This window comes from Cyprinus carpio, chromosome A7 (genome assembly GCF_018340385.1).
Source record: "Cyprinus carpio isolate SPL01 chromosome A7, ASM1834038v1, whole genome shotgun sequence".
Classification (NCBI taxonomy): Eukaryota; Metazoa; Chordata; class Actinopteri; order Cypriniformes; family Cyprinidae; genus Cyprinus; species Cyprinus carpio.
The window spans coordinates 14,513,818-14,524,732 of NC_056578.1; the positions used below are offsets into that span (position 1 = coordinate 14,513,818).

The window sequence follows — 10,915 nt, forward strand, 5'->3', positions numbered from 1 at the left end:
TGTGAAACTAGCAGGTTATGGCCTTTGTCAGCCATTCTGCACAGCAGGCGGACAAATCACTTGCAATTGCTATCTGTGTTTTGGGTACATTAACATAATTTTTTTCTAAGTATGTTCCCCTATGCAATGAACATTTTATTGGTGTGTTTGTGTATATAGGCACCAAAATATGTTGTACCTCCTAAAAATGTCATGTCTCTTCACACATTTGTGAGGGCAGAAAAAGTACCAAGTCAATAATATGATTGAGAAAATAAGCTGTTCTTGCTTTTAATTTACATTCGCTGACAGCTTGCCATTCGAACACTCGTATCCTAAATTTTAGTGCAAACTTGGGTCCCCCCTGCACATTAGTGTGTGGTTATATAATAAATGGTGGTGAGTCAGACTGCACAACAGAAGAGGACCACAGTCCATTACATCCTCCACTCGGGACTCAAGAGCTGTTAAAGAGGATAAGGCTCATTGCCACCCCTCATGTGTTCTGAACACTCACAGAGGGGGCTCTGCTTCCTTGCTCTCAAGTTTAAAGCCACATTCCTTCGAGTTGAAGCCAAAGGGCAGCTGCACTCTTGGGATGATGAAGTTTCCAACTGCCTTGACCTCAGCAGGCCTGAACTTTTATATTCAGGAATTGTTTATGACCTATCAATAATTGTTCATATGATAGATTAGGTATTTGCAGATATGATCAATCTGAATTTATTTCTGTTTTTGATAAAATGGGCAGTTTAAATTCATCGTAAACTCAAACTGTACTCTGTTGTGTTGTAACTGCTGATTATGTGTAATATTGTATATGTTTTGTCTGTTTTGTGGAAGACACGTAAAACATCTTGTTCGTACTTCTGTCTTTTCATATTTCTGTTTCCCAGGATTCTGTTCTGGGCAAATAATCTTATTTTCCTAGAATAGCATTACAGATGGCTACATAAGACATAAGTTGGGAAACAGTGGCATAGCTTACCTACAGTAAGGTTTACCATTAAATCAGGAAATGTGCTGCCAAAAATCAAGTGCACCTTTTGAATAGACTTATTCATAACAGCACGTTTAGTTACTTCTACCATTTAACAACAATAACCAAAGATTAATTGACTACCAAGAAATAAGAACTACTTCCCAATGGCATTTTGGCAAATTTTCAATTCCTATTGGACACAAATCATGTCCTATGAGGTGGAAATTTTTAAATATGACACCAGTTCTTACGTTCAACCAGAGGGGAACATGGTCAGAATGCACGACCAGAGCAGAAAAGAGACTGTGAGTCACTTTGTCCAAACTGAGGCGCTAGTCAGAGCCATACAGCAGTAGTACAACATGCAGTACACAGGGAGGAGCTTTCAACACCTTTCAGACTACTGTGGGGTGACACAGGCATGAATCCTACAGAGAGACTTTGTGGTACCCCAGGGCCTCGTTGGAAAATGCCTGTTTCTTCTATCGCAATTATTTCCATCTTGATAGCAAAGATGACGAGAGATGAACTAATGCGTGAACGAGTATGTAATGTTTGGTTCTGGCTCAAAGAACGTTACCTTCGTGGCATCCGCTCAAAGCCTAATCCCTCGTACTTGACACCTACTGAGGATCCTTCCCCAATAACAAAAAAACTGTTCAGAAATATTACATCTTCATCTTCTCTGGTCATAAACACACACACACACACACCTGCAGCGGTTGTGCAATAAAAGTCCAATTCTGTCTTTATGAGCTTCCTCCTGCTCATGAACATCTTCAGCTGGACCAGACCCACGTGAGGTCACCACGGCCATGACATCATCAGCATGAGCTCAGTCAAAAGAAGCAGAGAAGGGTCATGGCAACCTGAGGACTACAGTTGTGATGGATGCCTGTTTTTGTATGTTTGAAGATCACCTAGAAACCATTTAGTGATGTTGAGAACCACCCGTTGACCATCCTTAGCATGCATCTGAGGTGAGGAAGTTACCCAATCAATTGAAATTGAATAAAATCCAACACTTGTTTGTAACTAATTTCGGGGTGCTGATTCCAAAATTAGTGCCTGTTTTGCTCAGTGGCATTTTGTTTTAGCATTTTAACATTTTCGATTCTGACAACCATTTGTAAGAAGTCTTGTATTATACCTTAATCACCAAAAACCTGCCACAAAGACAAGATTTCTATCTTCCATTGAGCCCGGTTACAACGATTTGTTCAGTCCTTAGCCGATTTTCACATATATGAATGATTCTGAAGGTGATAAATGAACAGTTCTGACATTCATTTGTGCCTAATCCAGATTGCAAAATTATGAAATTAAGGCAAAATTATTAGAATTATTCAGGGAAAATGCAAACATGTGCCAGATGTTTTCTGTTACACCTGTGGGTGTTTTACTACATCCAAAAAAGTGACAAAATTACAGATTTTGTGGGGGAAAAAGTATTTATTTCTAAACTTGTGTTTAGGTTAATTCTTTGATATCACATGGAGTATTTGAACATATTTTTTCCACTCCTTTGCAATATTGTAAGTTAAATTATACATTTTCAGTACAATAAAAACTGACAGCTTTTGTTATATTAATAACTGGAATAAAGCCTACGGTGTGTGTCTGTGTGTGCGTTTATGTATATATAAATATATAAATTCATTCTTATTTTGTGAAAAAAAAAAATTGGACATGATAGAAATCAGCATTATCAAATTAGATAAAATTGGGCCTTTTTTGTATATATATATATATATATATTTAAATGTAGGGGTGTTATCTTTAATTGGCAACTCGTGTTATCCATATTTGTTCTGCATGCTGCCTCACGTCAACTTTTCCATCATGTCCAAAAAATTGGACATGATGGAAAGTTTTATATTTTTGAACTCAGCATTATCAAATTAGATAAAATTGGGCCTTTTTTGTATATATATATTTTTTTTTTTTTTAAATGTGGGCTGTTATCTTTAATTGGCAATTTGTGTTTATCCATATTTGTTCTGCATGCTGCCTCACGTCAACTTTTTGCTCTCTCTTGCTCTCTAGCTCTCTTCTCCACCTCTCTTAGTCATCTCAGGATGTGTCAGAATTTCTATAGTTTTTCAAAGTCATGCCCAGTGGAGCGGAGAATGGTAATCACCGGAGAGAAAAAGCAAGTGGTGCCAAGCCACAGCTTTTTCCTCTGCACACCCCCCTCAAACAGCCTAACTAGCCTGCCCCCACCCCAGAAACACACCTCAGGTAGGGGTAAACCACTCCTCACACCCATCCCATGAACGCAAGGGGTATAAATGGAGGTGCGAAAGAGGAGAGAACGATTCAGAGGGCGATCAAACTACTGAGATGGATCCCAAGGTGAGATATGGCGCAGTGATGATCTTCATGGCCTCTTTGTTGTTGATGACATGTTCAGCAGCACCAATGCAGTGCCACTTCAACTCCCAAGGTGAGACCAGGTGTCCCATATCATGATATTCACACTAAATTAGTTTTATTCAGAGTGCACTTGTGGATCAGGCACTCTCAAGACGTGAGGAGGTTGATCTTCAGTGTGTTTGATGTCTCTCTTCACAGCTCTGTGTGAGTATGATGGGAAGCAGTACTCTATGGGAGAGAGCTGGATGGAGCAGGGCTGTGTGCAGTGCACCTGCCTGCACCCTATGGGAGTGGGATGCTGCGAAACGTAAGAACCATAACATCTCCCATTCATTTCTCTATTGGATAATAAATAAAAGAACCTATGAGAAACTTGAGATTTTTTATGTCTGATCAAAAGTACACTCTTAAAAATAAAGGTTTTTGATTGTCAGTGATGGTTCCATGAAGAAGCTTTAAAAAAAAACAAAAACATAGAACTATTCCATTGCACAAAAGGTTCTTTATAGTGTAAAAAACTTCTTTAGATTATTAAAATGTTCTTCTCACAAAATAGTTCCTTTAAGAACTGTTCACTGAAAGTTTTTTTATGGGGAACAAAAAATGGTTCTTCTATGGCATTGCAGTGAAAATCCCCTTTTAGGACTTTTATTTTGAGGAGTGTACTATTCAGCTGTTTTTTACTTGTTGCTGTGGAAAGTAGTTCATTTTGATTTGAATTTCAATGAATCACTCAATTACAGGGTGCATCGGCCTGTGGACTTTCCTCCCTGGTGTGAAGTTCAAGTTGAATCTCTGACCTGCCAGGTCAGACTGGTGATGACCTCTGATCCTCGCCTGCCCTGCATTCCTGGAGAAGAGAATAATGTTGATCCAAGACATGGAGCACTTAACATGAAACTATAAGTTTTGCATGGAGGAAGCCTTCAAACCACAAATCACCTGCCTGTCAGCTAACATCTGTCTCACTATTATATGAGATGGGATATTACTCGCATAGCAACTGTATTCTCAAAACATAACCATTACCATTTAAGTGTTCAGTTTAAAGTAAGATTGGAAGTGGTTTGACATCTATAGAATGTAGGGGAGCAAAGCATTCTTTTAAGTCATGTGTTTGAACAATGTATTGGAGTGAGAGGTTCTGTTTATTGGTATGGAATGTTGTGTATTGGGTATATTCATTTGTGCTTATTCTACCATGTTATTATCACATCACTATAACACTAAATATAAGTACTGTATGGCCTGTTATTGTCATTCCCTCAATAGCCAAGATATTTTTAAACTCTGATAGCAAAATTAAAAGTGTATTCCCCATTAAATAGTTGCAACAACAAAAAAAACTCTTCAAAACCAATATTTTGATTTGATAAATGTTGTGCATGGTGCTAATTTAAAGAGTGCCACAGGATGACTTAAAAGTATTCAAATTAACAAATGATTATTAGAAATGAAATTATTAAAAACGCGAAAAAAAAACACAAAATCAAGATGAAACCGAAACAACATTTATTTTTCCCCAATATTGTTTTTATTGAAGAACACACAGTTCTTAATACTCCAAGAAACGATCGTGGTTTATGTTTATAAGCATATTATAAACCTATATATTTATTAATCTATCAATACTCAGTTTCTGTTTAATTACAGCAGAAATACAGGACATATTGTAACTTCAGTTTGAGAAACACTGAATAAAAAATGTAAAAAATAATTCAACAAACCACCAGCTGACAATAACTCAGTAACAGTTTTATTCAGTTATGGTTTGCATATAGAGAAATGGTACAAAATAGCTTGTAATAGAAAACTGAAATACAATAGAAACCATTTGTCATTATAGTCTGGAGCATACAAATGAAATATAGGCAATAAATACAGAAATCTTTGCATTACAGTAGGTAAAGCAGTCTGTTGGTCAAGGCTGAAATGTAAAGTAGCTTAAATAAAGATTTATCATCTCATTGCACGGCAAAAGATAAAAAAAAAAACAATAAAACAACTCCAAATATAAGCTACCTTTGAATTCAAAATACAGACTGCTAACAAGACATCTCACAACAACAATAACTTTTTAGTTTTACGATCTCCCAGCACAACTCAAATGTTGATGCTGTTTGTCCCTGTGAACTGGGAAACATATGAAGCCAGCGTGGGATTTGTGGGAAGCACTTTGATTGGAAGGTCCCAACTGAAGGTGTCCACATCCACATGCTCTGCCCCAGTCCATACTGTGACTTCTGACTGATTCTGCAGAACCACTGGTGCCTCCACTGGCTCCCGCGCTGTTACGAACTCAAAATGCAGACGCCATCTTAACATCACTGGGGAAGAGAATAAAAACTCTGAATGAGAATGTTGCCTTTTCAGTGCTTATTTATTTTCTTTACTCACATATGTATGATATAACAGATTTAAAACTCCAGGTTCAGGCTGAAGCAGAAATAGACCAATAAATCAACCAAAGCTGAATTATGTAACATGATACTTTTTTTTTGAGTGAAGGATTTCTAACCTATATCCGTGGTGAATCCTGGCGTGACATTAAGGGGTACAGGGAGAGAGAAATGGCTGGAGGCTGTGTGCAAGCAGGACTCTAGATGTCGGCCATGACCAGTGACACTGACAGCCTGGCCGGGACATCTCTGGTACTGCTCTTGGACCTCCTCCTCACTTTGTAGACTTACTGAATACTGAGCAGATATAAATACACATGAACATTCCTGGAGCGTTTCTTCAAACATCTATAAGTTTTTTTTTTATATTAATACTTTTATTCAGCAAGGATATCAGAAGTGACAGTAAAGACTATTGCATTTGCATTTCACATTTATTTGAATTTTATTTAAAATAAATGCTGTTCTTTTGAGCTTTATATTCATTAAAAATTCTGAAAAAAAATTATTAGCTTTCACAAAAATAATAAGCAGTGTTGTTATTTTCTGCTTTCAACTATTTTCAAAATTAATTAATAATAAGAAAATTTTCTTGAGCATTAAATCAGCATATTCGAATGATTTCTGAAGGATCAATCTGACACTGAAGACTGGAGTGAAAAGGTCATACCGACCCCAAACTTTTGACCTGTAATGTACACTATACCTGTAAACATGGAATGTCCCCTTCTGAGAATGTGAAGGTGCCAATAATATCTTCCCCGAGCCTGTACACAGTCTTAAAGATGCAGAACTTAGCCACCTTTCCCCGCATGTTTGTGATGTTGAACATATCTGTGAAGGAAAAGCATCTTCACAGTTGACACAGAATTCAAATCTGAGCTGAGGACCACAACATGATAAGAGATGGATGAATGACAAATACACGTTCTTTCAAAGACACAAGCCTTCCCACAATCACTCACCCACCCACATTCACTCACTCACGCACATGGGCATCGTCGTGAGGTGGTGATCATTAGCATGTCCAGAGCTCTTTCTAGCGATCTTGTATCTCTCCTGCTTCCTTCCTCTTCCTCCAGGAAAGGGTTTGAGGGAGCCACTTCCTCGTCCCGTGGGAACGGAGGCTCTGGCATGCCTGCAAAAGAGTATTTTCTTACACTGTGGAGGCACAATCTATTCACAGGCATATTTGTCACACAAGGTTAATTTATTCAACAACCACAAAGTATTCACTCTATTTCTAAAAAGATTGCACTTTTCTTTAGGTGTAGAAATAAAAAAGTGTGTGGAAAATGATTTATGCATCTCTAATGCAACTTGCTGAAAATTTACTTCTGCTTTGCATGGACAAGGCTAAAAGGGACACCATATACAAACCATCTGTGCAACCTACCATGAAGCACTAGAACTCTAAAAGGGACTCGCAGTAACTTGATTGGTGAGTTGACTCGCTGGCAGCCAATCGTGAGCTTGTACACGTATTTCACTGCCTGACCTCGGAAACTGGGCGGACCATCAGTTGGCACAACCTCACTATAAGAATCTGAATAAAGGGAAAACATTATTTAGGTGTAGTCTCAGTTGAAAAAACCTAGCAGAGATCTGTTTTACATGTGTGGCTGTCTTCGGTTGCTCAGAATGACATTAGCCCAGCATAATGTGCAATTACATGACTGAACAGCTGAGCTTTGGCCAGCTGACTGTTAGATTTGTGCCATGAACCAGTTTTCAGTGGCATATCAACATTATCTGGGACATGAGGAATTAGCTTTTTTCTGAACTGATTAAGGGGTTCACTTCTTATTAATAATGTTGTGAGAGATTAATAATTTATATAAAATAAGCACTTATCCAAAGAAAATGTAATGGGTAATTTAGCCCAAAGGCTATATGTGACTGAATCTGTGTCTGGTTTATATTCAGCTTCTTACAGGTCTTGCTCTCTCCAGGATCCAAACGAAGGTCACAGAACAAGATCTTAGGTGGCGTGTCCAGCACACACTGCCCTCGTTCACCTGGATCAATGAAGAAGAAGAGAAATCATGAAATCTCTCCTCTAACTCCCTGGTCCAAAATCAAGCGGTTTCCTGATGATAAATCTGAGATTACATAGAGCTGAAATGAACCGTACCTGCCATCTAATCCTCATCACAAGCACACTTTCAGATAGACTCAAAGTATTTAGCTTATACTCTTCAAGTGCTTGGTCAGCCATCATCAGCTGTTTTCTGAAATTTATAGGGTTTCTAACTAATGTCATTGACTCTGATTTGGAACTCGTTAAACTTTGCATTTTCCCCAATTAACTACGCTTTAAATATTTTAATGTAGAAGGTTATTTGAATATTGCATTATTGTGTATTTTGCAAGCACAGCATCCTCATCAGTAGAAATAATTCCAGTTTCTACAACCTGAACATTTAGTGCAGCATTTTCTGCCAAAAACTGCCAAAATTTGCAATCATTTCTGTTCAGCATTTCCCCACTGTTGTTGTGTTCTGCATCAGCACTGAACTGACTGGAGAGGAATAATAATTCTACTGACTTGTTAGAGGTTCTTTACAGAAGAATTTAGATTTGAGTCTCATTTGAAGAAGTTTGCATCACTGATTCTGTTTTTTCCTGCTTAATACTGTGAAGCTGCTTTGAAACAATCTCTGTTGGATAAAATGCTATATATAAACAAAGGTGACTTGACACACAAACCACTGTCTAATTCCAACATTTTAGATATGGATGTTATGAAAAAAAATGCCTTTGATTACAAGTTAAGCAAAACTAGTAAAACTAGAGATAAACTGCTTCACCTCTGCTTGGTATCAGTACAGTGTCGCTCTCAGCTTGGACGTCCTGCTTGGTGCCCTGAGCGGGTAGAGCCACACGATTCTCACTGGCATGGACCTGGCAGTGGATCTGAGCACTGGCCCAGGCCAACATCTCACTGTGGAAGATGAACAAACTCAATCAATCAGGACTGACAGCACACACACACACACACATATACACATACATACATATATGTGACCCTGGACCACAAAACCAGTGTCAATTTATCAAAACTGAGATTTATACATAATCTGAAAGCTTAATAAATACGCTGTTCACTGATGTAGGGCTTGTTAGGATAGGACAATAATTGGCTGAGATACAAATATATGAAAATCTGGAATCTGAGGGTGCAAAAAAACTAAATACTGAGAAAATCACCTTTAAAGTTGTGCAAATGAAGTTCTTAGCAATACATATTACTAATCAAAAATTAGTATTTTATATATTTACAGTAGGAAATTAACTAAATATCTTCATGGAACATGATCTTTACTTAATATCCTAATGATTTTTGGCACAAAAGAAAAAATCTGTAATTTTGATCCATGCAATGTATTTTTGGCTATTGCTACAAATATACCCCAGCGACTTAAGACTGGTTTTGTGGTCCAGGGTATCACACACACACATATACATATATATTATATATATGTGTGTGTGTGTGTGTGTGTGTGTGTGTGTGTGTGTGTAGAGGACAAAAAGGAACCCTGTCAATTTGTTTATGCTGATTACAGTGTTCTTTACCTGCTGGCAGATGTAGACAGATGTGACATAGGGTTTGTGAAGGTTATAAGACACTCTAAAGCTTCCCCAGCCAAAAACACAGGCCCTCGTGCCATTGATGCCACCACCTCAATCATCTGAGAAAACAGAGAGGTTACATGCACATCATTTACTTAATGTTGAGATAGATATATATATATATGGTATTTCTGGGCTCCCAGCCTGGACAGGTAGGTTTGTTTGGGTTTTAGAGGGGATTTTTTTTTCAAACTAGGACACTAGCTAAGACCAGCAAACCAGCTCAAACTGATTTAAGATGTATTAGCAGGGTAAAGAGTAGGTCATGCACTGTCGAGATTATCTTAGTTTTCTTATTTTCAAATTTATATTTGAACATATTCTTATTCTCTTAAGCATTGGCACAGATATTGAACCTATCCTCTCCTAATTAATCTGCCTCTGACAGGAAGATATGTGCGAAGTTGAACAGTAGCTACAGAGCAGCTAATATCTACGTTGAGCTGGCATCATACAGCTTGACAACGACGAATGTTTACTATATATGCAGCAGGAAGTCTTGACGTTCTTTTATTTGTTCTCTTTACGATACCTCGAAGTTGTTTCTTTTATTTTCTTCTCGTCGATTTTTTTTCTACTTCGTATTCCTGACCACAGAAGTTAAAGGAAAAGTGTAGACCGGCGACGCTCCAGCTACTTAAAAACAAAACAACCGGAGACTTTTCTTGGCCATAATAAGGTTTCCCTGAGTTTTTCCAAACGCTGTTCAAGTTACATTCATAAATACAAAAACAAACGCGTCCATGACATGGAACTAGACTTGAGAAAAAACTTCGTTGTGCCTATTATTTTGATTTACTCAGTAAAATACATCATGGGAAAGTACAAGACGTCATCTCTTTTTCCTAACTCCGGTATAGCGACGTCCAATTTGTGAACGAATCATTCTTATGAGTCAATTCGTTTCAATGAATCGGTTCAAGATCTTCACTTGTTTAAACGATTTGTTCGCTCAACCAGTCCAAATGACCGAGAGCTCAGAAGCTGGTACTAGTAAAAACTTCTTAAACTAATTATAATTCCAAAAGCAAGTTTAGATAACCTAATTTGCATTTACATTAAGAGATACTTACATTTATGTATAGTTCTCGGCAGAAAATAATATTTTTCACATTTTAACAAAAATGGCATCGTTAAAAACAATGACTAACAAAGATTTTAAAAATGTCAATCGAAAAACGTAATAAACAGCAATATGTGTTTTTACTTTACTTAGTAAAGTTTAGACTAAAGCACTACCAGGTAAGCAGCATTCACGACACGAATGACTGAATCGCTAATGAAATGATTCTTTAAAATGAGCTGTTCAAAAGAACCGATTTGAATAAACGAGTAAACACGATCATTGGCTCCGTGGCAAAAGTGACGTAAAAGTCCCATCCAAAACCACAACGGGGGTGGTATGGTTTCCTGAGAAGACAATATTTAGGGAAAGTGTAACGTATAACAGTTTAAATAGCCAAGAGGTGGCTTATAAGATAACATAGATAGAGAAAAGGGTTTGTGTTTCTTTGGAAAATACTGAAACGACGACCCTCTTTTGTAC

At 37.6% G+C, this 10,915-nt stretch overlaps 1 protein-coding gene across 2 annotated transcripts; it reads right to left on the bottom strand.

Moving 5' to 3' along the window:
* Positions 1 to 5,071: 5,071 nt before the first annotated feature.
* LOC109093048 (RAB6A-GEF complex partner protein 2-like) lies at positions 5,072 to 10,557 on the bottom strand. Of its 2 annotated transcripts, none has more exons than XM_042759832.1 (9): positions 10,443 to 10,557; positions 9,313 to 9,428; positions 8,547 to 8,680; positions 7,671 to 7,754; positions 7,133 to 7,282; positions 6,728 to 6,874; positions 6,443 to 6,570; positions 5,856 to 6,033; positions 5,072 to 5,664 (listed from the first exon to the last, which is right to left on the bottom strand). In XM_042759832.1, exons 2-9 carry the CDS (start codon positions 9,426 to 9,428, stop codon positions 5,441 to 5,443), a joined length of 1,161 nt encoding a protein of 386 aa, XP_042615766.1. In that variant the 5' UTR covers positions 10,443 to 10,557; the 3' UTR covers positions 5,072 to 5,440. The 2 variants fall into 2 exon arrangements, with proteins under 2 accessions (XP_042615766.1, XP_018962319.1); XM_019106774.2 differs by lacking the exon at positions 10,443 to 10,557 and adding an exon at positions 9,902 to 10,249.
* Positions 10,558 to 10,915: the final 358 nt, after the last annotated feature.